At 42.0% G+C, this 27,861-nt stretch overlaps 3 protein-coding genes across 3 annotated transcripts in view; 2 read left to right on the forward strand and 1 right to left on the reverse strand.

Moving 5' to 3' along the window:
- Positions 1 to 27,861, forward strand: part of PLEKHH2 (pleckstrin homology, MyTH4 and FERM domain containing H2) — a 130,296-nt gene that overhangs the window by 77,174 nt on the left and 25,261 nt on the right. The window lies entirely within an intron of this gene.
- LOC310702812 (ATP-binding cassette sub-family G member 8-like) overlaps positions 1 to 27,861 on the forward strand; it is a 58,372-nt gene that overhangs the window by 13,632 nt on the left and 16,879 nt on the right. The window contains exons 8-12 of the mRNA XM_083494984.1: positions 130 to 207; positions 812 to 888; positions 2,062 to 2,132; positions 2,620 to 2,717; positions 3,596 to 3,688. Coding sequence (XP_083351110.1) covers positions 130 to 207; positions 812 to 888; positions 2,062 to 2,132; positions 2,620 to 2,717; positions 3,596 to 3,688 — 417 coding nt within the window. The remainder of the gene's footprint in view (positions 1 to 129; positions 208 to 811; positions 889 to 2,061; positions 2,133 to 2,619; positions 2,718 to 3,595; positions 3,689 to 27,861) is intronic.
- ABCG5 (ATP binding cassette subfamily G member 5) lies at positions 7,727 to 27,823 on the reverse strand. The gene is made up of 13 exons (XM_083494414.1): positions 24,023 to 27,823; positions 23,446 to 23,567; positions 21,064 to 21,200; positions 20,801 to 20,899; positions 19,006 to 19,138; positions 16,318 to 16,457; positions 15,660 to 15,789; positions 14,553 to 14,769; positions 14,237 to 14,442; positions 13,468 to 13,606; positions 11,995 to 12,180; positions 10,264 to 10,376; positions 7,727 to 8,987 (listed from the first exon to the last, which is right to left on the reverse strand). The coding sequence occupies exons 1-13, from the start codon at positions 24,127 to 24,129 to the stop codon at positions 8,791 to 8,793; spliced, it is 1,926 nt and encodes a 641-aa protein (XP_083350540.1). The 5' UTR covers positions 24,130 to 27,823; the 3' UTR covers positions 7,727 to 8,790.

The raw sequence follows: 27,861 nt of genomic DNA on the forward strand, positions 1-27,861 counted from the left end.
TAGAAGCCCACACATTCACTTGTTGGCAACTGTTGACTTAGTGTTACATGCAATGTTATGTCGCATTGTGAAAAACTGTAAAATTATTCATTAGATTTTTTCCACCCCAACCCCCCTCTTTTTTTAAAGGAATTTGATTCGGAGATGAAAAAAATAATATACAAGACGCTTCGCTTTGTTTCTCATTATTATGGAGCATCTTTAGTGGTATGTATATTATTGTATTTCATGGGCACAACCCTGCCAAAGTCAAGCCCTTTCAACTCATATTCATTTCCCAAACAAAGAAATTAAAATAAAATAAAATAAAATAACCCAATGTGTGAGTTAGTCTTACCATGACCTGATGATTGTTGGCTTGTGATGGCACAGAGGTGATCTTTTTCACTAGTAGCACTGGTATTGTGGAATGCACTCCCTGCTGAGATATGAGAAGCCTCATCTGTGTTGGCATTCATTGCTGGCTTTTGAAGATTCCTTTAATCTCTTGACCTGAGTCTCCTGTTTTAATTGGTGTTTTTAATTTTGTTTTACTGCATATTTTATTTATGGACATTTATATGTTAATGTTGGGATTGTTATATCGTGTGTTTTAATTCTGTGTTTTCAGTAACCATGTATTATAACAGTGTTGTGCAATAGTTTTTTTATTATTATTATTTGGGGGCATTAAGTGGTAGCTGTTTCAGGACACTGAAACAGCTAAATCTTAGACATAACAGTCCTATGATGAATTCTGAGTGACTTGGGAGTAGTATTTTCCTATGTTTACTAGGAGGAGCATAACACAAGTTTTATGCTTTGTTCACAGTTCACAAGCAAATCTGAAGCTCTGCTCCTGAAAACACGTACTCTCATTAACCATTTAGCATTTGGCTTTGATAGGAGGTAAGCTAAACAATTTCCTACTATTGGCAAACTCTCCCAAAACCTTCTATTGGCTGGATACTGGCAATTTGTAAAAAAAGGAAAGGGGGGGGGGAAATCTGTCAGCTTTTCTGTTTCATACAGGATTCTTGCTCATAGATCTATATAAAGGCTGATGAAACAGTTTCAGGAAAATGCTTTCAAATGGATTTGTTGGTCTAGGTGGGTGGCTAACTTGTGGCCTCCCAGCATGGCCAATGTTCAGGAATGACTGAAGTTCTAGATCTAGCCCAGCGGCATCTGCAGACACCACAGGTTAGCCACCCAAGGTCCTAGGGATGTTACCATTGTGGGAAAGAGGCCAATTTTTATGTGAAGGACACACCAATAGCTCAGTGATAGAACTTGCATGTCCAAGTCCGTCAGTTTAGTTCATAGCATCTCCAGGGAAAGGATCTCAGATGACAGGGCTTGAAAAGGCCCTGCTGAAATGTTGGAAATCTGCTCATAGAGTGAACTCAGGCCCAAACTACACAGAATGTTGATTACGTGGTTTGTCCTTGAGTACACAGTATTTCTTTCAAAAACATCAGGTGAGCGGTGGGTCCAGACTCCTCCACATGCAGCTGCTGGGTGACCTTGGGCTAGTCACACTTCTCTGAAGTCTCTCAGCCTCACTCACCTCACAGAGTGTTTGTTGTGGGGGAGGAAGGGAAAGGAGAATGTTAGCCGCTTTGAGACTCCTTCGGGTAGTGATAAAGCGGGATATCAAATCCAAACTCTTCTTCTTTGGCACTGGCGAATTTAGCACATTTCCCCCTCCTCCAGGCCTGATCTGAATTTGGACCTCCATGCCTGCAAGGGTGGGTGAGGGGAGCTCCCATTCAATCCCATTTGTCAGAAGGACTGCTGCCGGGAGAGAAATAAAAATTGGAGCTTTATAGAAAAAGCTAGGAGAGGAAATGGATCCATCAAAGCTTCCATCAGCAGAAATTAAACTTTTGCAGTCCATCAGTTCTATTGATTTGAATGGGACGCAGTTGTAACGGGGGAGGGGGGGTTTACTAATTTTCTAAACAAAAAAGAAAAGAAACAAAAAACAGAAGTGTGCTTTCTTGGAGTGTGCTTTTTGTCAGTTTTGGTAAATTCTGATAACTGATCTATATTCATTTTGTTCCGTTCATGTTTTTTAAGCAAATCCATGTCAGTGGATCAGAACAAGCCACTCTTTATCCCAGCAGGAATGGACTCTCTTAGTCAAATAGGTGGGTGGTTTTCTTATGCAGTCTATTTATTGTTCATATAGCTTTTACAATTAAGAGAATACAAGGCTGAAGTGGACAAAAATGAACAATGGATTCTGAAACGTCTACAAAATGTATTTGTGTATCATGATTACTTAAGAAAAACGATCAGAAAGTTTTAAGAAGGTACAGCAATGTTTAACAACAATGCTAAACATATTTATTGAAAAGTAAGCCCTGGTAAAGTCAGTGGGACTTACTCCCAGGAAAGTGTGTAAAGTACACAAAGGATTGCAGCCCTAGTATAACAGCTTCTGTGCTGAAAGCTTAGTGCTTATCTTCAGGAACCTGTTTCTTACATATTTGTATAACAATCTCCATGTAGGACAATTTTGTACTTTCTTTTCATCCGTTTTGTTAAATTATTGAGGGGAATACATTCAGACAAGTAGCTTGTTTGCCATTTGAATGATGGAGTGACCATTGTTACAATTTTTATAATAACTAGGTCCTCCTCCTGCTTCCAATAGTGATATTGGAAAGCTGCATGCACAGACACCTATGGATCTCTGGAAAAAGGTGTTTGAGAAGGCATTTCCACCAAAGGTGTGTATACCTTTTTTGTTCTTTGATGTTCTTATCAACCTTATTTCTTTTCACAATACTTGTTAATTCTTGTGGCTGCACTGTTGTGCCCAAGCCAGATTATGCAGAAGTAAAGTAATTTCATTGGGACTTCTAGTTGTGGAAGTATTGAAACTTTAAGCTTGGTGCTGGCCTTGCTTTTTGGGCACAGCTGTTTTCATTTCCTAATTCATTGATCAAGATTTAAACCTTGAGCCAGGGGTTCCTAGTTTAGATGTTAGAGGAACCTGTGGCTTAACCCCCACACCCAAGTGTTCAGCTGTGGCATAAAAGAGGACTGAGTGCCTGGGCGCAATGCTCATTCTCACTGAAATAAATCATGGTTTGTTAGACCTGAACTGTTACATCTGAACTGGGACACTGTCACAGAAACATAGACACAAAGTCACTTCACGTGATCTTTGTAGGTTCTTGTCGTGGCGAAATAAATGCAAGCTGATACAACGTTTGTGAACTGATGGGAACTAGGCTGTTTCATACAGTTGTCTTCGAAACATGACCTGCTGGAGGGGTTCACAGTGTAGCCAGGATCACTTGGAAGTGCCTGTTACATGAACTAGCTTCTTCGCACAAAGGGTTGAGTATTTTGCAAGGTGTGTTTAGCCCCCATAAGGAAAAACAGTGTATATATGTAGCACATCCATGCCATCCCAGCTTGGTTGCAGTCATGCAACTGGTCCTTCATTACACATATAAAAGACGAACCAGCCTCTGCAGCTCGTACAGGTTGATGCCTTAAACGTATTTATGGCAGAGATGCAAGCTCTAGGGATATTTCAAGACACACCTGGGGGAAAGAACAAGGCTGCATTTTACTCTTTCACCTGCCCTTGTTTCAGAATGTCGGAGTTTTCAAAGAAGTAAAGGATCCAGCTCAAGATCCACAGTATGGTGAATATGAAGTCGATGCTATGCGTGCTCAGAAGAACCAGGTATGTCACCATGCTACAGCAGTCATTCATGTCGCTCAATAAAAAAAATCTCACGGGTATTTCTCAGGCACTGTAGAGCTGCCCAGATGTATGTACCTTTGAACATTCATTTATAGCTGCAAGTCTCATTTTAACCATAAAGTTTGCTCAGGTGGCCTTGGACACATCATCATCTCTCGGCCTTAGCTGATATTATTGAAGGTTGTTCTATAAATAATTCAGATAATTTTTTTAAGCAATCTGCTTCTATAGCAAAGTAAGCTACACTGACGGCAGTTGCAGACGTGGAAGAACTTTGAGTGTTACCTCCAGGGTTTACCTCCAGGGCAGTTTTCCAAGTTGCATTTTCTAAAGGTGAAAGGTAGCTTTGCAAAATGCCACAGCATAGTTTTTAAACTAAAGTAACCCCATATTTTCTCTGGAAGTTTCATAACACTCCAGCTAAGGTTACTCAAGGTTAGTTGAACATGTCAGTGACCATGCCTACAAACCTGAGCCAGTAATTATCTAGTTGATTTCACAGTTTTATAGTATAGTATAATCTACCGTAAAATAGACAAACTCTAGACTACTTCCAGTATTGGAAAATTTGTTTAGGCTGACAGGTTTATTCCAGGGCATTACTTTAGAGTTACCTCAGCAAGTATTTCCATTTTAAGTCATGGTGCAAAATTAATCTCAGTTGAAATTATTTCTTGCAGATTACAAGTAGTATATAATTAATGACTAATGTAGTCCTCAGACATTCCATTGAATTGATTTTAATGTGTCACCCAAAATAGAATGTTCAGTTTAATTGCTTGCAACATACATTTTTTGCTTTACATTCATACTAAGGCTATGATTATGGATGGTATTTTTATTAAGTAAAATAGGCTACTAGTAAAAGTTGATTAAATCATATTGAAAATTAATATTTTCCTAGGTGTTTCCTAGTTTCAGTGCTCTTTTATTTTATAAAGATTTTAATCTGTATTGATGCCATTGGAAGTTGCTGTAGCTTTTGTTGTTGGTACTATTATGGAGAAAAAATGGTAATAGACAAGTTTCTGTAAAAAGAAAATTATCTGCAGTTATTTCCCTAAAATTTCCATCTTGGAGTTCAGTTATTATAAGATTATTATAACATTTGAACTGCCCTTTATGAAAACATTTTGGGATTTTTGTATTTCATTTGATCTTAAAAGCTGCGAGATAACCCTGTATATATCTGTAAGAAAACAATTCCCTGGCTACATTCAGTTTTTAAATGCATTAGGATTTCCCATAATTATATGAAAATTGAGAGTGAAATGGCCCTTATCTCAAGAAGTAAGTATTAAATGCTTCAGAAAGCTAATCTTTTTTTCCTTCCTTTTTGTACTCCTTTGTTCCATACATAAAGCATTTATATAGAGAGGAGCATTTATGTTAAAGTTATAGCGTCAAACATAATGCTTTGTATTTCTGTTTCTTGAAGGTATTCATGCATGGTAGCTTTTTATTCCAATTGAAAAGTAGACTTTTGTGCATTTCTTCCTGATCATTTTGTGTTGCTCTTTGGACTCAGAATGTCTATCTGTAGAGTTTAATATACTTCTCATAGTTCTACTGACATTAGGGACCACACACCTGCAAACAGTAACCAGACTCTCATTTCTTAGCAAGCTTTCTTAACAACAGCACATAAAAGAAACGGTCCCGTTTCCCCTACCGCACCCCCTGCCGGGCATCCATTGATCCATTAGTGCTTATTTGGACCTCTCTCTTTTTCTGGCAGTGATCTGCATCAGCCATATAGCCTATTTCATCTAGACATTAGAAATACATCATTGCTATAATATACCAAAGGCCCCGATCAGGATGCTTCTCTGTCTTTCTCGTGATTTTCTCTGGCCTAACAGTTTGCTCACTGTACAGTGATAGTTGTTCAGATGCTTAAAGGCCATTTAATAGTGCTTTTGAAATTTAAAAAACCTGAGCAACCCAAGCAGCAATTAACCTAGCCCCCTTCCAGCACCCCCAGCACAACTGAATACTGTAAAAAAGCATTAACCTGTCCTTCCCCGCAGTACTCCTGATACAGGTAAAATCGTGATGTTGGATGCATCAGGATCATCCCCTCATCACTCCAGATGCAACTAAAATCTCTGTCTCTGTGCAGCTGATAGCAGCGTGGGAAATCGCATACAAGGGCCCAGTCCTATGTAACAGCCACAAAAAAGATGAAGGCACACGACTGTAACAACAATGTATTGATAAGTTAACAATTAAGTAGGACGAGACATCATTACAGTTGCAAGGTGTGAATGAACCAATGAATATATGGATTGAATGACTGGAACTACTAGTCAGATGCACGAGAAGAATTAGAAATGAGCACAATGCAGTTCAGAAATTATGTTTATTTAATAAATCCATATGGCACTTCTTTTAAAATATACTATGCCACGGCAGCTTACAACTTATAAGAACAATTCAGAACCATATAAAATATCAAGCATACACTACTTCTAAAGACACTTCTGTCAGCTAGCCATCCCAATAAAAAACGAGGCCTCTGCCAAGTTGTGCAAAATTACAAAAAGAATACGGATGCTGGTGTAAGCTAACTAAAAATGAAGTTAGGTACGATGAAAAGGCCATGATTATGACAACAATTTTCACTTTTTATTCTGATGCCATACAACGCGGCCCACACTGATCAAAACGTTTTCCAAAATTATAAAAGAAATAGAAGTCTGATTTGCCAGAAACATAAAGTATGTGTTTTTTGTATGTGGTGGTGGTAAGTACCTTTCTGCTATCCATTCACACGAAGAAAATGTTGTGTCCTAATTCAGCAAGGGCAAATCAACCGTGAAAGAAGACTTGTGGAGATTTCTGGATACGTGAGCCAAATGGTGTTGTGCAGAAGAAAAACCCACCTCGACATCTGTGCTAGTGCTCCTGTTAGCACTGCAAGAGTCCTCAGCTCTGCCAAATCCACTTTGGACAGGAAAAACTGAGTCCCAGCACTTTCCCCAACCCTTAAAGAGTGATGCATACTGCTACGCCTATAGGAAAGATACTTGCGGCAGCATGCAAAGCATCCCTGCGGCACAGGGGGTACTCTAGACTGCGCTCATAATCTAGCAGGTCACATCAAGGGGTCCAGTTTCTAGCAGGTTTCAGTCAGGTGCCTTTGGAAGATCCCAAGCAACATATGGAAGCAAAGACTGGTTGGTTTGTCCCCTGGAATATATGGTGTTCTTAGCTACATGCATTTGAAGATAGAGCTCCCACTTAGCAAACACTTATGTTGCTGGTCACTTGGGAGATCTGCACCCCTAGGCTGCACTTGAGGGAGCAAATGAACATCATTTCTTAGTTTAGTAGCAGCTGGATAATTGCTCTTTGAAACCACAAGTAGTAGATAATGAAAAGTAAAATGATACGGGTGCAATTAGAATAATGGACTTCAGTAATTTCGCGGTGGATCTCAGTATTAGAATGGCATATACAGCATGACATAAAAAGATAAACTGCCATTTGTTTAGTGTTATGAAAGGCATACATGAGAGCTGCTTTAATCATGGCTAATTCGCTGTGTCCCACAATCTGGATTTCTTTTACAACTCATTCATAATTAAGATATATAGATACCGCTGATACATTCCATGCAGTTTAGACTCCGCTGGGTGTTTGGGCATATCTTGCATACACTGTTTCTAAAATGCCATCTTTTATGTCTTTCACTTTATTTTTATGCATACTGATTTATATGCAGTGATGATAGTAATGATAGCAGAGACTGGATGAGATCCAAAATTTGCAATATATTGCAGAATAATACTTAATGTTCTCACATTAAAATTGAGCATGCAGTTGCTTATATCATGGGGGATGTTATTATTTATTACATTTATTAGAAGCTTTTTCTTCAAAAATGAAACTCAAAACTAACTTACAAAAAACTAAACATTAAAAACTGTTTCAATATATCTTTCCATTTTAGGAACTAGAACAGTACAAAAGAAATGCCTCTAAAACCTGGAAAGAAATGGAGTTTGATTCTTGACTGAGAAGTATGTCTCAACCAGATTTGAAGCTGCATTTCATACATTTGAGTCATTATGTTTTGTACACTTGTAAAATGCGTAAAAACCCCCATCATAAATACTTAATAATAATTATGGTCATTGTTGTTTATGATCAGTATAGTAGATTGTGCCAGAATCACTTCTCTTAGTTAAACTCAGTAAGAGATGACTCAGATGTTGCAAAACGTTTGAAGAAGAAAAGGAGACACATTCTGTGTCATTTAACATCAGATAACTGGTTTGTGAAAAGTTCAAAGGACATTCTGAACATTAATCTTAACAGCAGGTCAATGCCCTGATCCTCAGTTTCACCTTTGCTGCAGCGTATTAAAGTCAGTGTGAGATTTTTCCCCCCTCCAGTTAAGACACAATTTTCTGTATTTTGCCAGCATAATATGATAAAAGTTGCATTTCTACTTATACTATTGAAAGGTTTGGGCTGTTGGACTATAGTTTTTAACCATCACAAATTCTTTATGAATTTTTTGTTTGCTTGTTTGAATTGAAGTATTCAGCAAAACTATATGATCTTAAACAGGAAAATGCAAAGGAAATTTCTATTTTTGTATGACACTTGTAAATTGCTATTTTGAACCTTTTAAACATTACCACAAACGAATGCAGTTGGTCATTTTAAAAATAAAGACGTTATACAAAAGAACCCCCCCCCCCACCTGAAATAATTTGCTCAAACACAATGTGGAGAGGAAAAGAATCAGTCTGGCATGGGGGGTGGGGACAGAAATAACTGCACCAGTCAGCTGTTCGGACAGAACTGGGTTTGGGGTGGAAAAACTAAATCCTCCTGAATACCTAAGAGGCAATATATGACTGTTGCTTTTCTTTAAGAGGGTGCGGTTCATGCAGCCCTGGCAGTTGAATTTGCAAGAGATACAGCTGGATTAGCTGCTTTTGTTTATCATAATATTAGCACCGAAGAACTAAAAGTAAATAATGGGGAATGGTTTAGATTTCATAGTTCACGCTGTACTTTCACACACTGCAAGAGTGAAATAGCATATAGACCATTTAGTGTCACGTCTATTTCCTGGCAATAATTTGATCTCTTATTTTAAAACTGATAATTGCTAGAATTATGGCTGCTGGGACAAAGGCATATAATATTAAAAAGTCCGATGCGAATCGGGATGCTCCACCGGGAAACATCATTTCAATGACCTGAGCCCCTTGGGAGAATGGACAGGGAGCCCCAGCCGCAGTGGAATCGTTGAAGTGACCTACCAAAAGAAAGGTTTTCAGATTACAGTGTTGGTTTGAAGATTCTAAAAGGAGACGTTTACATTCTCAGAAAGCTTGACCACTTGGTTAGGGACCAGTGGCTACAGCTATGGCAACATTTAAATCCATCCCACCCCTTCTCAAGGTGATTTGTCCCACTGGCCTAAGTAGCTGAAAGTGCTTTTTCAGGGTCTCTGCTGAGATGTCCATATGGAAAGCTCTAGACTTCCAGGAAGCACACCTGTTCTTTCAGGATCAGCTGGTTCTCAATAGTAACTTGGCTATAGCTCATGGTTAGTGTGGAGAAAGTTTAACCAGGAATCCCTGCTGGAGCAGCATGCTAGGCCAAACTTTGGCCTGGCTCAGGGCAGTGGAGCTGTACTCACAGTGGCTTACTAAACCATAGTTTGGCTTACCTTACTGCCAAACCAGGCCATTGTCTTAGTTTCTCCCACATTTGCTTTTCCTACATTTTATATATCACATGTTCCGAATGGAGTTACTTTCTTTAGCCCAAGAAACAAAAATAAAGCACAGTTGCAGTAGCCAACAGGTTTCTGCCCCCTGTTTCTGACTCCTGCCTGAGAACAAACTAGATTTTGGGTAGCTGATGCCTTTTGCAGCGCTTTGAGAACAATTTGAGTTCCCAGCACTTGTGCCTGGTGTTGACTAGTTGAAAACATGGTGTGTTTGCAGATGTGCACTTGGCTTCTTCACTACAGTATACAGTTTTCTGCAAATTAAACACACCTCTTTCCCCTGGCCTTTGACACCTGATATATGTGTTTTTGGGACTCACACTGTTCCTGTGACTCTTATCTGTTTTAATTCTGAATTTTAAATAGTTGTTTCCTGCCCTGGCCAGTAATAAATTTAATCTTCATCTTCATCTCCCTTGCTGGATCAGGGTAAATAGAATTTCAGGTTTCTCCTCTGTTACTGGAAGCCCAGATAACCTCAGTGGCAAAAATTGGCTTTTCCCACCTCTGGCTTGTTCACTAGCTATGGCTGTTCATCGTCAGCCACTGTGAAAACTGTATCCTGGACTAATTGAGCATTTGGACAGATCCAGCTGAGCTCGTTTTATGGGATAGATGTATGGATTACTTTGGATAACTTCCACTGCATGTTGTTGGTCTATTGTGGGTCACTGGATTTTTTTTTAATAGTTGCAATTCAGCCTGAGATAATTTCTGATGAAGAGCAGGATATAAATCTTATGAATAAAACATATAAATAGAATTGGAGGTGTTGTGTTTTCTTTTTAGTACTTACCACATGTAAATTTTAATTCAGAAAACTCATTCACAACAAGAATCTCACTGGTGTACTTGTGGAACGTAAAGTAGCTTAGAATGTTAATCGGAGTTGGCATTTCCTCCAAATTCCTTCAGAAACAAAACAAAAGTCATGCCCAAATTATGTAATCTTGTTTCCCATCTCGCGGCACAGCATATATTAAACATTTATAAGCCTCACGTATATCAACAACGGAGGCGGAAACCATGGTGGATTACATGGACTTTTGTTACGTTTTTATGAAGCTTATTGGACAGTGTTGTCGAAACTACCAGCATGAGTTTGACCAAACTGTGCGAGGCAGTGAAAGACAGAAGTGCCTGGCGTTCTCTGGTCCATGGGGTCACGAAGAGTCGGACACGACTAAACGACTAAACAGCAACATACATAAAAGGGGTGGGGGGTGTTAGGGGAGGGGCAGTACTTCTGGTGGGTGACATCATCGTGTTCCTTCTGGGATAGTCTGTCTGCCTTTGGTCCCCTGCACTCAGCTCTTGCCTGTAGTTTCTAGAAGCTGTCAGCATGCAACAACAGCCACACCTTGGGAACAGCTTCAGCTGGCCAGCTAAACTAGGGGAGAGTAGCCGTTGGGTCTCAAACCTTCGGTGAGTTAGGGACTTCCCCTGCCTGTGAAGACAGGCTCTGGCAGATTGAGCGAACAAGACCAATAGTGGGTCCAATGGTCAAGAATGCAGTTTCTGCATGTGGTGTAGTGGGAAGTGAGAGGCAGATGGGGCTCATCAACCTGGGAAGGTAACCTGGGAAAATCTCTGAACCAAAACCTCTGCTGCCTTGCAGGACATCTTTAGGAGAAGAAACGGCTAAGGAGTAAACCCTACACAAATCTGGAGTAGAGTCCTAAGAAAGTTGGATGCAGTCCGCTTCCTTCTGGCAACTCATATAGCCAAGCTGGTGCCAAATGGATTGCTCTGATTTCCTTTGGACCACATCAGCGAGGACAAGAGGGGGCAGCCCAGGACTTCTATATACACTGTACAGGCCTGTGCCCCGGAGAGATCACTTAGAAGCTGCCAACACAGCGGTTTGACTGCTCCCCTGGAGGCTAACTCCATTGTCTCTCAAGACAGGTGGATGCTAACTATACGGGTTATCTTGTTGAGCCAAATGCTCTCATTTCCCATCATTTTCCAGTAACAATTTTAATCATCATAAACGCAGATCACTGTTTCAACTATATAGTGTAACTGTATCCAGCAGCGTAGCGTGGGTTGTCAGCACCCGGGGCAAGGCAAGTAATTTGCGCCCCCTAACCCGGGGCAAGGCAAGTAATTTGTGCCCCCTAACCCGGGGCAAGGCAAGTAATTTGCGCCCCCTAACCCCTAACCTGCCGCCACTGCCAGCTTCTTCTTGCTGCTGCCTGGGCTGGTCTGGTGTGGTTCTCTCCCGCGCTCAGCGCTGCGCTGGGCGGCCGCTGCACTGTCCCTCCCCCAGATAGTCCCTCGCTCTCTCTCCGCACTGCACGCCTGGCACCCACCCCCTCCACAGTGGGCGGCGACCCAGCGGCTCGGATCGGATTCGCACAGCCAGCACTGCAGTGAGAGAGAGTGAGTGAGCCAGGTAGGGGCAGAGAGCTGTGAGTGCGAGCGCCCCCTCCAGATGTTGCGCCCGGTGCGGCCGGCCCCCCCTGCACCCCCCCACTATGCCACTGACTGTATCTATATATTTGCAAATAACTCTTTCCCTTACCTTACAAGTCCAGTTCCAGCTAGGGCACCTCCCATGTTAAGTAGCATCGCTACTCCACTGACCACATTGGGATTTTGAATGATGCCAAGAAGGGTAAGCGTAATCAGTTCACCTACTATATAAGGTACTACGAGGGCAGCAAAGAAATATCCAAAGCTAGAAGCCACTGGGTAAAATCCCATAGACCTGCAAAGAAAAATGGGTATTTTAAAAAAGAAGCAGCAGCAGCAGCAATATGTTTAATAGTCCATCTTTCCGCTCAGAAATAGATAAATAAATTGGCCGTGACTGAACTGAGCAGAAATGAAATGGTGGCTCTGGGAAGGTCCAGTTTGACATGAGACTCAGGGTTGTGGGTTCAAGTCCCACATTGGGCAAAAGATTCATGCACTGCAGGGAGTTGGACTAGATGACCCTCATGGTCCCTTCCAACTCTATGATTCTATCATTCTTCACAAGCCACAGCTGTGGGGAAAAGAATATCAAGAGGCAGCTTGGGTAGAAGCCTTCTCCTTGATGTGCCACATTTTCACATGGTGGGGGGACCCTTTCCATATGGCTATACATTTAAAATAGAGATCCCTCCACCTGTCCATCCAAATTTGTACTCTCCAAAAAGGAGTGCCATCATGCTGAATATGTACAGATTGGTTCATTCTTCCCAGCAATGGGCTGAGAGTTGAGCAGCTAAGAGCCATATATTCTCCCGCCTGACCTGACCCTAAGCGACGTACAATCAAACCCACCAAGCCTTGGGGGAAAGGATGAAATGTTTGTCTGACTCAAAGTAGTCCACTTAAATTAACGGCCATGTCTGACTTAGGGCCATTTGTTTCAGTGAGTCTACTCTGTACAGGACTTAGTTGTTTTAAGCCTTGGGAAAGTTTAGTCTGGGAAAACAGCAATTTAGAGGTGATACAATCTCCATCTTAAAATATCTGAAGGCCTGCCATAGACCAATGGGTTCAAAGCAAAAGGATTTAGACTAAATACTTGGCAGATGGTAGAGTAAAAAAGGTAAAGGACCTCTGGACAGTTAAGTCCAGTCAAATGTGACTATGGGGTTGCGGTGCTCATCTCGCTTTCAGGCCAAGGGCATTTGTCCACAGCCAGTTTTCCGGGTCATGTGACCAGCATGATTAAACCGCTACTGGCACACGGAGGACCGTGATGAGTGCCAGAGCACACGGAATGCCGTTTACCTTCCCGCCATAGCGGTACCTATTTATCTACTTGCACTGGCATGCTTTTGAACTGCTAGGTTGGCAGGAGCTAGAGGCCAGATGGGCATCTATCAGGGATGCTGAAGTAATGTGTTTCCTGCAGGAGTTGAGGTCTTTTCCATCTCCATGATCTTTACTCTTGCCTTCTAGATATCCGAGAAACCAGAGCCATACAGAATGAATCCTCTATTCAACAAGTAACTTCAGTGCAGAAAGATTCACCCGGCGTACCAACTGCCATTGCACCTACCAATAGATAACAGTACTAAATAGTGCCATGCTGATGATGCTAAAAGGCAGGAAATGCAGTATGTAGGCAAGCAACATTTGCCACTTCTGATATAAACCATCTTGGCTTTCTTGGTCTCCGACAGCCCGCAGTGCAGGAACTGAAAGAGAAACAAACAACTCTGTACCAGAGAATAATAAACACATAAGGTATTTCTACACATTTTAGGAGAATTTACATTCAGACTAGACTATGTGTAAAATGCGTGGCTGCATTAAAAATAACAGCCTTGTTGCAGAGGGGGGAGGAATTTCGCCCCTCCCCCAAGCTATCTTTGGTGCCAAGAAATAGTAGCTTTATATAGGGTGCAATTTTCTTTGAGACCATAGTCAAGGGAAAAGGTTCATACCTGCCCCATGTGATACTAATAATCTCTCCCATAACCTTGCAGCATTAAATACATCCATTCATGTACCATGTCATCTAGTTGATTCACACATTTATCAGATTGGCCCTAATACTGATTTATCTCAGAGAGCTATTCTGCAGATTGCTGAGATAATGTGTGTGAATTTGACAATTCTAAAGCACGGCATAGGTGTGATAATGATTAATACTATTTATTTCCAAAGGTTTATTGATGCACTCCAGCCTCATGTTGCAGTGGCATATTGTCTGTGCTCCAACATGCATAAAAAGGTTTCCAAACTAAACCCATCATGTAGTCAGTGTATTGTTTCAGAACACCCTTTCTCTCTGCAACCATTACTGATGCTGTAGAGAAACTTACATAACGACAGAGCATTGAGTATTCCTGAGTGTGGTGGAGCGCTTACACACTGGTAAATGAGTCCTACGCGATCCTGAACTGCTCCTTTAAGAGCATCACTGGACAGTCTCAGAAGGAAGAATATAAGAAAGAGACTGAAGAACATGTTTTGGAAGAGCCGCATCAGCATTCCAATCTTATCTCTGGATAAATTCCTTGTTGTCCTCCTGAAAGTGAAGAATAATTACTGCAATTGTAGGCCAAGATCATTCTTGCCGTGAAGGACACCAGAAATAGGAGGCCTTGCATTGATTGCTCCTGAGCTGTGCTCTCTCACCTGAGCAGAATCCATAGTTTGAAGAACACATTGGGGGGCTTTTTGCATTTAAAGGGTATTGGTGGCAACTCTTTCACCTTGCATTTTGCTTCTTCAATTGCCTCCAGAGTTCTGCAAAAGATTTCTGAATTTTTATAGGCGGAACAGATGGTTTGAACTCTGCTGTAAGTCTCCAGTTCCCGCTCTTTGCTTCGACAGTCTACTGATGTGAGATCCACTGCAAAATTTACCCGACAAAATTGAATTAGTCCCTAGCCTCCAAGTGTCCCAATTTCCCAAGGAGAGTCCCAGAATTATGAAAGCAATCCCAGAATCTCCCTATTTCCCCCACCAGCCCTGAGCTCGGGGAGGAAGATGAGCTGGCGCTTGTGTTGTGTGGCGGCGGCAGCAGTGATGGCTATTATTATAATTATTGCAGTAGTAGTTCCTGTTATTAAATATTCATTCAATAACAATAATATCAGCAAACACGTCAGAAGACAAACAACAGGCAAGTTTAAAAGGCGCCTTTGCTTTCACACCTCTAAGCCAGATTTAATATACACCTTATATTCAGCCATATGATAGGGCTGTCTTACATCTGGAATTTTCTGGACATAGCCGGTATTTAGCCCTTGTAAACAATTCTGTGCAGGACATATGGCAGCCCACGTCAGGGTTTTTTGTTTGTTTGTTTTTTAGATTTTGCAAGACGCCCCCCCCCCCAAAAGAGAAAATGCTCAACAACTTTTGTGCCCAGATTTTCACTTTTTTAAATATGGCAACCCTATCATATGAGGTTGATTTGCTTCGTGCTTTTGGACATAATCCTATGCAAAGAAAACATTCTAGTAACACAGCAGAATAAAAACAAATTGCATACTTTTTCCCAACCCCCAATTTATCTTGTTCACTATAGATCTTTGAATTGAAAACAGTAACTAATAGCACTCTGCTCTTTGAATGACTGCAATCTTGCATAAAGTTAGTTTCCAACTAATGGGACTTCAAGGAGGTAAGTTGCATTGAACTCCATGAGACTGAACAAAAATATACTTGCATAGATATATTTTTTTGCCAGGGAACTGGAAGGATCTGTGTTTGTGAACCTAATTGAGAAGCTCTTACCGTAAAAATCAAAAGGGCTGGAATGTTCAGGGCATGTGTAGCCACAGTTGGTAAAAAAAGTGATCATGTCTGATGAATCTCCACAGAAAATCAGTTCTCCAGAACTCATGATGCAGATTTTATCAAATACCTTGCGGGGAACAAACAAGCATTAATGTGCAAATGTTGCTAAGAAAAGAATATAAAAAATAGAGAATACCTAATGACAAAGGAAGTGTACAGTTTTAATATTTGTGCGATGAGGAAAAGCTCTACACATCTGTGTGGTACATTCCTTGAGTCAATGAAGTCCCTCTATAGCCTCATATTGTTGGCATCTGTCTGTCTCAGGACATTGGAAGAGTGCGCATTCAGGGGTGAAGTCAAAATGTTGGAGAGTTGCAGAACCTTATAGCAGAACTACCATTCTGATAACAAAAATGTAAGATACCATTTTTGAATAAGCTTTAAGGATGCCTCCTTAATCTGGGTTGATACTGATTTGAAAGGTTTCTCCCAAAGTGAAATCCACTGTTTACCATCTGTTTTTCCCAACCTATGTGAATGCAATCTGTTGAAGGTTCAGCAATAATATTTAATGCTTGAGACCAAACCTGTTGTTGTTCCTTTACAAAGCACATCCATGATTAAAACGTGGTTTAACACAAGTATTCTTTACCTGGAAAAGTTCTGATCGTGGCTGGTGTATTGTAATAATCACTATTCTGCCTTTATGAGCAAGCTTTGATAGTAGCAATACAATCTGATTGGCCGTCATGCAGTCCAGACCTGTGGTGGGTTCATCTAGCAAGATGACCTCTGAAAACAACAGGAACAGCTCTTGAAACCTCATGTAACGGCGTGTTACTGCAGCGACATGCAGCAGTGTGGTTACCAGTTCTGTGTTAGCCTGATAATGCTGCTGGCTAGATTACCGCAATACTTTGTTATGCCTTTGCAAACAGCCCCAGACACTTAAGTTGGTTTAAAAAAAAGGCTGCTAGAGATCTAATTGGGACTGGCCATTATGGACAGCCTATTATTCCAACACTTTTTCATCTGAATCCATTTCTAGGCCAACTTACACTTTGCTTTTTTTGAAAAAGAGGAAACGCACCATCAAAAAGAGGACATATATAGAGATAACATTTAATAGAATCATAGAGTTGGAAGGGACCCTAAGGATCAGGAATATTCTGCTGTCCCATACAAGGATTGAACCTGCAACATTGGCGTCATCAGCACCATGCTCTAACCCAGGGTTTCCCAACTGGGGCCCATATGGCCCCAAGATGTCCCAAGGGGGCCACAGGTGAAAATTGCATAAAGGGGGGGGGCACAGCATGAGGCTAGGTGGCCACAAAGGAAAGTGAGAAGTGAAGGGGAAAATATCTTTCTTTTTTAGTCCTGACTGGCTGGATATCCACTTGGCCAATCACAAGTGAGTAAGGGGGTGGACCACCAGGGCCTAGCACTCCTCTTTTGCCACTTGCATTTTCCTGGAGCAGTTCTGGTTTGTTTCCAGTTGTATCTGTAGGTTTCCCCCCCTGTGTCAAATAACTGGGATCAAATAAGTGTTGTACTTTTGATAATATAGTGGTACCTCGAGTTAAGAACTTAATTCGTTCTGGAGGTCTGTTCTTAACCTGAAACTGTTCTTAACCTGAGGTACCACTTTAGCTAATGAGGCCTCCTGCTGCCACAGCGCCACCACCACACAATTTCTGTTCTCATCCTGAAGTAAAGTTCTTAACCCAAGGTACTACTTCCAGGTTAGCGGACTCTGTAACCTGAAGCGTCTGTAACCCAAGGTACCACCGTACATGGAAGATGCAGGTTTCTAGCCAGAGGTTGGATGGCCATCTGTCATAGATGCTTTAGCTGAGTTTCCTACATTGCAGGGGGTTGCACTAGAAAGATGACCTTTGAGGTCCCTTCCAGCTTTACGTGTCTATGATTCTATGTTTTTCTGCTTCAACAATATTTCATTGTGTTCCTATCATTTTATTTTGTATAAATTATTAAAAAATATAAATAAAACATGTTCTGTTTACAAACAAAACATTTAAATAGGGGTGGGGGGCATGGGCATAGCCAGGATTTTTGAAAGGGGGGCAGAACCTCAGATTTGTATTGATTTATATTGATTTATTACTTATTGGGGGGCAGCTGCCCCCCTTGGCTACGCCCATGGGGGGCACAGGAAGGAAACAAGATTGGGAGAGGGCCATGGTCAGAAAAAGGTCAGGAAACACTATTCTAACCAGCTGAGCTACCCAGCTCCATTTGTATAGATATAAAACTTAAAAACAAATGCTATAATAATTATAGTGGAACCAGAATAACGATAATACCAAGATTGCAGTTTCAATCCCCAGCTGCCCATTCCTGCACTGCAGGGGGGTTGGACTAGATGATCTATGAGTCTCTGATTCTATCTCACCATAGTGATCAAGCGACCTGTCCCTGTTCAGTTTGCCTTCCAAGTGCTAGATGTTGACCGTCGACTTCAAGGCCGCTCCTGCTCTTTCCCCCTTTCCATTCTTTGACTTTAAACCAGGAAGGGCTACAACACCCCCTCTCCGGATAGAGGACAGACTGCCCTTCCTATAGAGGACAGTCCTTTGTAAATCAGAACACCCACCCACCCTATCCTGATCTCAGTTGCTTCACCTCGAGGGCCGTAACACACAAGTACCGTATATCCATCAGCAACCCTGCTTTGGGAAGGTACCCATCCAGAATATCCATATGATCATTAATTAGCAGTACAATGTGGGAATTAACCATGTTAGAGCATGGGGAGCTTGTACAAAACACTGTGCAAAGGGAATATTTGGGAAAAAGATCTCTGGTTGCTGATCTAAGACCCAACCTGAGACTCTGAAGGGCTATCGACAGGATCACTGACAGTGGCAGACGTTGGGCTTTAAAATTTCAGTGGTACCCCTTGTGATGCCTAAATTTGATGCCCCCACCTCTTCTTTGTAATTTGTGGCACCCTGTCAGCTCACTGCCCAGCACCGGTCAGGCTCCCCTAAATTCAACTCTGTCACTGAGCCATAAAACAGTTTCTTATATCCACTAAGGCAGGCTTCCCATGCTATTTAGAGGGATTGGGTTGCTGTAACAAATTCACCTAACCTGGGGATTTCTAAATCACAAATCCCATCAGCCAAGTAGGGGAGGACACATTGCGCTCTTTGTTAACTACCCTTGTTAGATTGCGCCCCTGTGACAGATGAAAAGTTCTATTGGGGGGAAAAGGGTTGGGGAGACATGGGAGGTAGATGGATGTACCAAGTGACAGTTAATCGAAAAGGACAGAGTGTTTGTTTTGTTCTCAAACACTAGGCGCCATACTCACTGGGATCTTGTAATAGCTGTGCTGCGATTGAAACGCGGCGCCGTTCGCCATCAGAAATTCCCCGAAGTGTGCGGTTTCCAATTACGCTGCATGCAACATGACTGAGACTCAGCTCAGCCATAACAGCATCAACCTGCAAAATACAGAGACAATTCAGGAAGAACCTGGGGTCTCAGATTGTCTACCCAGCAGCTCAAGCATCCTTTGAGCACTATATATATATATATATATATATATATATATATATATATATATATATGCTGTACAAAATGCAAGTCCTAATTCAGAATGATCACAAAATAAGCTTCCCGGATAGTCTTGGAAATAGAAATATACCATTGTACAACTCCATGTAGCTAATTCAGTAAGCTATTATTTGAATTCACATTCAGATAGTCCTGATTTCAGGGACATAATTTTAAAGCAAGTTATGAGCCAAGAAGGCCCAATTTGAATCTCTCCAGCAATTCACTAGGTGGCCCAGGTAGGTCATGTTTTCTCTCCTTTAGCCCCACCATTGTAAACAGGGGGCTATAACAATACTGACTTATCTTTCAGAGGTACTAAAAAGATTACCAAGAGAATGTCTGTTAAGTGCTTTAAATGTCTGCAGGTAAGCCATTCTGCTTTAAGCAATCTCAAGCACCATACAAATGCTAAGCATTATTATAATCATTCTTCACAACCAGAATATGCAGAATCCTTTCACCCAGACTGGGACCAGCATGGATATTTTCTTGGCAGGGTTGCTGTTGGGGGGATCATTCCCAGGAAGTCTTCCAATGTCTCTGAGTTAATGCTTTTAATTGTGCTACTCGACTTGATTGAGTCAGGATCTATAGTTAACTGACAGGGTGCATTCTCTGCAGGTAGAATAAAGGTAAAGGTACCCCTGACCTTTAGGTCCATTCGCGGATGACTCTGGGGTTGCAGCGCTCATCTCGCTCTAGAGGCTGAGGGAGCCGGCATTTGTCCGCAGACAGCTTCCGGGTCATGTGGCCAGCATGACTAAGCTGCTTCTGGTGAACCAGAGCAGCACACGGAAATGCTGTTTACCTTCCTGCCGGAGTGGTACCTATTTATCTACTTGCACTTTGACGTTCTTTTGAACTGCTAGGTGGGAGGGGGTTGGACCGAGCAACAGGAGCTCACTCTGTCGCAGGGATTTGAACCGCCGACCTCAAAACCTCTAGTCCTTCAGATGTTGTTGGATAAGCCTTATTGCTTTCCCTTACAGCTTCTTACTTTCTGCTTGTAGCCTTTCATCCAGAAAACCTCTGCCAGTTCATGCAGCATACTCCTCATTCTACACATCTGACACCGTGTAACGTTTCTGGGTCCAACAACAGGCCCTCCTTCACAGGGGCTGGATGGCCTTTCAGGAGTGTTATGGTTGCAGATCCAGAATCACAGATCCTGCACTGATCTGGAAGTTGAATTAGTTTACTTCCAAGGACCTCTATATCTCTAAAACTCTATGGTATCTTGTGAACTGTAGTTTGGGGTTGTTGTTTTTTAGTGGGGGAGCAGTTCCACTATGCCTTTTGATGGAAAGGATTGAAACAGCCTAGCCATAGGAGCCAACTCCTAGGGCCCAAGGTCCTTTCGGTCCCCCAAATAAAATATTTGAGGGAACCCCCCCCCCAAGTTGATGGGTATTGCTATTCAAATGGTGTGGGGTGGGTGGGTGGGTGCGCTCTGTTTCACATTATCAATTATGTGGGCCTAACTGTGAGTGGTCACAGTCTTGTCATCACCCTGCTACCTTTTCATAACATTATACTGCAGTACAGACCTTCTTTTTTATAAAGTTGCTGGAGTGCTCCTGGAGTGCTAGCAAGGCAGTATAAGTCAAAGACTCTTCTATGGTGAGGTAGCTTAACAAGGTATCATTCTGAAAGAGAAGGGAAAATGGAGCCAATTTAGCCATGTGGCGATGACAACGGAAAGGCAATGGAGCCATAGCTCAGTGTTAGAGTTCCTGTGTTTCAGGCAGAACAATTCCAGATAAGGCTGGGAAAGACCGAGACTCCTATAGAAATGCAAATACAAACCAACCTGGAGAACATAGGAAAAGCAGTCTTGAAACTGCTTTGGCTTCAGCTCCTGTCCATTGACATAAACTTGCCCAGAAAAGTTTGTCTTATGGCTCAGCCTTCCAGCAATGGCATCCAACAGTGTTGTTTTCCCCGATCCTAATGCAAATTGGAAAATTCAGTATAAGTATTGCTATGAATGAGGGAGGGGGAGGGCAGACTAGTCCATCATTCCTTGATCTAGTAAAAGTTTGAATTAATCAAGGTTTGATTAAACTTTGCCAAACATGGAATGCCCCTGGATTTAGTTATGCTAACAAGCCAAAGCCAGCTCGGCAGATCTAGCTGGATAGACCATTAGCAGGAGACAAAGGCCTGTGATGGCCCATCAAGGAAACCATCAGAGGGCGAGGCTGCCAGGCAAGGGGGAGTGGGCCTGGGTACTAGTGGGCAGAGGCAAAAGGCCAAATTTAGGGAAGGATGTAGGTTGTGGGTTGGTCCTTGGGTTTGGTAAGCAGCAAAAAAGAACAGGAAGGGCAGAACCCCATGTGAGCTGGGGATGGCAGGCTGGAACTAAGAGACACAGAAGATGACTTTCAGCCCCTGGGCATGAAGTTCCCCACAAGCATGGGTAGAAGGTAGATCTGGGTCCAGTGGTAGATCTCAGGGTGATTTCCCATTGATGGACAAGGCTTTATGGCTCCCAATTATCTAACAGCAGCAACAACAAAACAACATCTCCTGCCCTAGGTTATACGCCTGAAGCACAGAAACCAGATTTTTGCCCAGAAGGACTATGAGCTCTGTTCAGTTCCAGTACAATGGTACCTTGGGTTACAAATGCTTTGGGTTACAAATCTGCTAACCTGGAAGTAGTACCTCTGGTTGAGAACTTTGCCCCAGGATTAGAACGGAAATTGTGCAGCGGTGGCAGCAGGAGGCCCCATTAGCAAAAGCGCACTTCAGGTTAAGAATGGTTTTGGGTTAAGAATGGACCTCCAGAATGAATTAAGTTCATAACCCAAGGTACCACTGTACTTAAAACAAATAACTGTGCTCATAATTCTTTAATTCTATATATTATGTATTTAGCACTAGTTTCTGGTTGTGGGTTCTAGTAAGAAGCAAAGGAGCGCCTGTAAGCCTGAAGTCTTTCCACCCCCATTGTAGAAAAATAGCCAGGCACTTGCATTGCTACAGCTAAATTTGTATTAACCTGACTTCTATTAAATATGGTAGTAAGTGAAGTTGGCGCAGGAGTATACCAGATATCCTAAAACAACTTGTGCCATTGGATATGGGCTAAACACTCATCAAGACTGATTTATGCAGATCTTAAAGAAAAAATTCTCAAAATATAGTACCAATGGTACTTAACGAGATTTCATAAACGTATTTTAGGAATGCCTGATCATTCAGGTTTTCTAGAGCAAAATCTCGTTCTCTACTTTCTTGGTAGTGGCACCCTCCCTGTGGAACACCCTCCCATCAGATGTCAAGGAAATACACAACTATCTGACTTTTAGAAGACATCTGAAGGCAGCCCTGTTTAGGGAAGTTTTTAATGTTTGATGCTTCATTGTGTTTTTAATATCCTGTTGGGAGCTGCTCTGAGTGGCTGGGGAAACGCAGCCAGATGGGCAGGGTATAAATGATAGCTAGATGATAGATAGATAGATAGATAGATAGATAGATAGATAGATAGATAGATAGATAGATGTTGTTGTTGTTGTTGTTGTTGTTACAGATGAGTGAGTGGCTGGAGAAGCCAGAGGGAGGGGAAGACAGCTGTGCAAGTCAGTGGAAAGTTTCAAGAGATTATCAAGGGAAATCTCTGAAAACAATAGCAAATTATATATCCTAAAATATATTACATGATCTAACTAAATTTATAGATTTGGGTAGGTTCTCCCTCCATTAATATAGATAATTTGCAAACTTACAAGATGAATGGTCCCAACCCCAAAAGTGCAACTGTGCCACTGCTATGTGATACCCTGTTTGTATTTGAAATTGACCAGACCAGACTGAGGATTAGCGACCTTAAAGGTAGCATTCAAGGAGCTGGACACTGAGTTCAGTCCCTTACATAAGTTGTTGTCATAGGAATGTGCCTAGTGCATTTTATCGTGCCTCTCCTCCAAGGAGCTCAGAACAGTATGCACTATACATTTAAAGCAGCATCATGCTGCTTTAAACAGTCACGGCTTCTCCCAAAGAATCCTGGGAACTGTAGTTTTTTAAAGGTGCTGAGAGTTGTTAGGAGACCCCAATTCCCCTCACAGTGCTGCAGTTCCCAGAGTTTCTTGAGAGGAGGGATGGTTAAGTAAATTTTAAAGTGTTTGCTGTAGTTAATGTAGAAATATTTGTGTTTAGTTAAAATGCAGGTGTATATACTACTCACCAGAATTTCCCAAGATGCCCATGATCTGACCACTTTCCGTATGAAATGACACATCTTTAAGAATCTGCCTGTTCCACTTCTTACGGTATGATCGAATATCCCACCAGGGTCCCACGTGTTCCCTTTGAGGGAAAAGGGAGAGAAACTCAGGTGAAATGACTTTGGAAAGAATTAAAATACAGTAGTGTTTTGAAAACAATCAAAGGATATCGTTTTCATTCTAAAAATGAAATGTTATGTGGACAGGAACTTCCATAACCCTTTATGCTTTGTTTTGCAACTTGCATGAAAAATGCTATGCCAAGATTTAATAGGTGGAGTTGGAGGAGGTGAAAAAGAAATGCATTTAAATTTCCCTGTATATCACTTTGGGAGCTTTTGGCCAACAAGCAATATTATCATTATTCATTCAATTGCATGCTTTCAAGAGAGACATGTGTCGAAAAGGTTTCTGCAATGTTGAACCAAGAACTGTGCTGGAACATTCTGATCTACATGTTATACTGGGAGTTCAGGTAAAGTTCATACTGGAATACACAAAAACCAAATTTCTTAATCGGTCTTGCCATTTACTTACCTGACTGCATAAGAAACATTCAGGATACTGAGACTGTCGTGTGATATCGAAGTCATCTGCCTGCCTTCATCCTGTGAGCCTGGATTATTCTTTGCCATCTCCGTCATGCAGACCCAAATAACCGGGAGGATTTTCCTAATGATCTCTCCGTCACTGGTAAGCCAGTTAAAACAAATTAAAAAGCAACTTCCCTGTAAACGTTCATAACAAGCAGCTTCTCACTTTCTGTGACCCTGCTCTGTTGCTTCTCATTGTATAATAAACATGTATGGTTCTGTAGCAGATGATAGGTCAACCATAATTATTATCTGATGAACCTTTACCCTTACTATAGCACAGTATTTCAGGAACAAGTGCGTTTTAGGCTATTCTGTGTTGCCTGTAAGGTGTGTTCCTGTGGTTCAGCACCTGGTTTACTTGGAGCCAGTAATTTGGCAGTCATAAAGGCACCCTGAACTACACCCCCACCTTTCTTTTGAGAAACCAATGTCAGGTCTTAATAAGCACAGCATACTTTTCTATGTGCTTCTTTCCAGTCTGCAGGGACCTCACCTGTTCTCCTGGAATTCTCAAGGCTTAGAGACTCTGGGATTGCACCCATGAGATCTTTTAGTACCCTTGGGTGCAGCTCATCAGGCTCTGGAGATTTGAATTCATTTAAAGGAGCTAGGTGTTCCCTTACCGCCTCTTCCTATCTTGGGCTGCAGCTCCCTCCTTGCATCATTTACAGTGGTACCTCGGGTGACAGACGCTTCCGGTTACATACGCTTCCGGTTACAGACTCCACTAACCCAGAAATAGTACCTTGGGTTAAGAACTTTGCTTCAGGATGAGAACAGAAATCACACGGCAAGGAGGTCCCATTAGCTAAAGTGGTACCTCAGGTTAAGTACAGTTTCAGGTTAAGAATGGACCTCCAGAACGAATTAAGTTCTTAACCAGAGGTACCACTGTATTCTGTTATCACCAGGTTGGGCACAGCTTTCCTTTTGGGTAAAGACAGAGGCAAAGTTGGTGTTGAGCTGTTCCGCCTTTTTCTGTCACCCAATAGCATTTCTCCATCTTCTCCACTCAAGGAACCTCATACTTGCTTGTTTTTTACCTCTTGCTTCACACATAGCCAAACAAACAAAAATTGTTTTTAACTTCTCTTGCAAGCCTGAGCTCATTCTCAGCTTCAGCCTGCCTGACCTTCTCCTTGAAACTGTTGGCTATGTGTCTATACTTTTCCTTTGTGATTTCTCCTTTCTTCCATTTCTTATACATGCCACTCTTACATCTCATATCATCTGTAATATTATGCAGCCATACCAGTTTCTTTTGGTGCCTCCTATTTTGTTTCTTGTTGGAATATTTCACATTTAAGAAACTCCCACCCATCTCTGACTGCCTTTGAGTATTTCTGACCATGGCGTCTCAACCAGTAGTTCCTTTAGCTCTTTGCAATCACCCTTCTTAAAGTCCAGAATGAATGTCTGACTACACTCAATTTCCCCTTGCCTTTGTATAATGAAACCCAAGAGAATATGATCATCTCCTCCCAAGGTTCTCTGTGCTTTCACTATGTTGATCAGTTCTTCCCTTTTGGTAAAGACCAGGTCCAAGAGTAATAGCCACTTCTTGCTTCTTCTACCTCCTGGGAAATGAATTTGTCAGCAAGGCAATGGAGGAATTTGTTGGGCCTTACATTCTCGGCAGAGTTTAAGTCCAACACATATCAGGGTAGTTGAAATCTCCTATTACTACTATCTCTCTCCTTCTTGAATGTTTGGTAATCTGCTGTATGAGGGCATGATCCACGTTCTCAGTCTGGCTTAGAAGTTTATAGCAAGAAGGTCATTTCCCCTCTCCTACAATGTATACCCATATACTCTCAATCTGCCTTCTATGCTCCAAGTCATGGATCGCTTCACAAATGTACACATCCTTTACATATAATGCTACTCCTCCTCCCTTTCTGTTTGGTCTGTTCCTTTTGAACAGGTTATACCCCTCAATTTCTACATTACATTCATAAGTCTCATCTCACCTGGTTTTAGTAATTCCTGTTAGGCCATATTTATCATCCTTTATTAAGCACCCAAATTGTTCTTTCTTTTTCCCATACTCTGTGCATCAGTATAGAGACAACTGAAAGCATGAGACATTCCTTCATATACTGCTGTCTCTGAAGTGAGACACCTGCCACCACTAGACATCTCTTCCTTTCCTGGGGAGTGGCAGGAATTGTTCCGTGCACTGTGCCTTCCACTGCCATCTTGGTGTGTTCTGAGGTCCACAGCTGCTGTTCTTGTTCTTCTGACCAAGGATCGGTGTCCGAGGTGAGGGCGTGGGATTGATTTTGCAGCTCCAGAGACACAGCATGGCTCCTGACAGTCCTGCTTTCTTGTGTAACGTTCCTCAGGGGTTCATCTCCTGCATTGGGTGATCTTCCTCCCTCCCTAGGGGCACCCTGCCTGCATCTCTGTTCCAGGACAATCCACTCTGGTCTAGTGAGAATTTCCTCATGTTGCCACAAATTGGTAGAGGGGCCTCACATTGCCGTACCTTCTCTTCCAGCAAGGCAAGCAGTTTGCATTTGTTGTAGGTGAAGTTTTGCATGTTCTCAGACAGGAGGACAAATATGGCACAGGTGTTGCAGGTCACTGCAGCTGCTCCCTCGCCATCCATCATGCAAGAAGAAGAGAAGAGTTTGGATTTGATATCCTGCTTTATCAGTACCCTAAGGAGTCTCAAAGCGGCTAACATTCTCCTTTCCCTCCCTGCCCCACAACAAACACTCTGTGAGGTGAGTGAGGCTGAGAGACTTCAGAGAAGTGTGACTAGCCCAAGGTCACCCAGCAGCTGCATGTGGAGGAGCGGGGAAGCGAACCCGGTTCACCAGATTACGAGTCCATTGCTCCTAACCACTACACCACACTGGCTCACAAAACCTGAGTGTCCTGGCATTTTCCAACTGGTGCCATATAATTCAACAACAATTGCACAGGCGCAGTCTCTTCCCCACCAGCTCCTGGGAGCTTTGCCAAGGAGGCAAAGTAACACTTTTATTGGGAACATAATGTACCTTGCAAGCTGCCAAATTTATGAATTTCAGGATTACTACAATAGGTGCCTCCAGTCATGTTTTTAAATCACAAATTAGGAACATGAAAGGAGGGGCCTGCCTTTGCAGGTCAGCCAATCCCTGGCTCCCAACCGGTGCTTAGCCGAAAGGAGAAACCTCTGTAGTTTTTCAATGTATAATAAAAAAATATGTTTCTGTAGCAGGTGATAGGCAAACCATAATTATTATCTGATGAACCTTTACCATTACTATAGCACAGTAGTAAGCACAGTATTTCAGAAGTAGGTGTGGTCCAGGTGTTTTAGGTTACTCTGGGTTACCTTCTTGGAGTGAGAGGAGAAAACACACAACCGGTTGAAAAGGAGGTGAGCAAACGTTACTGCTGTGGAGAACGAAAGGATGGAAAACTTTCAACGGGAACCTGCTCTGGGGGAAGAGGAGACCGAGAAAGTGAGTGAAATTTAAGGTTGACACTTGGAGGGGAAGAAGTGTGCATGCACACGAAAGCTTATACCCAGAACAAACTTAGTTGGTCTCTAATGTGCTACTGGACAATTTGTTAATTTTTTAATTTATTTCGACTGCGTCAGACCAACACGGCTACCTACCTGAACTTGGAGGGGTGGCAGAGTGGAAGTGGTTTTAGTTTTTAAAACAAAAATCTGACTCATAAACGGAATAAAATTCAGAAATACAATGTACTAAAAAGTCATACTTGAATTGAAAGATTAAAAATTGAAAACAACACGGCACCAGCAATTTAGTTGTAAGA

The sequence above is a fragment of the Podarcis liolepis genome (genome assembly GCF_965112155.1).
Source record: "Podarcis liolepis genome assembly, chromosome: 3".
Taxonomy (NCBI): Eukaryota; Metazoa; Chordata; class Lepidosauria; order Squamata; family Lacertidae; genus Podarcis; species Podarcis liolepis.

Excerpts from the sequence above, each read along its gene's own strand:
- ABCG5 (XM_083494414.1), bottom strand. The coding sequence starts at position 24,129 with ATGACGGAGATGGCAAAGAATAATCCAGGCTCACAGGATGAAGGCAGG. Across the intron at positions 19,139-20,800 it reads GCAACTTTATAAAAAAGAAG|GTTGATGCTGTTATGGCTGA; the intron begins GTCTGTACTGCA and ends TGTATTTTGCAG. Across the intron at positions 16,458-19,005 it reads ACAGCTATTACAAGATCCCA|AGGTCATCTTGCTAGATGAA; the intron begins GTGAGTATGGCG and ends TGTTGTTTTCAG.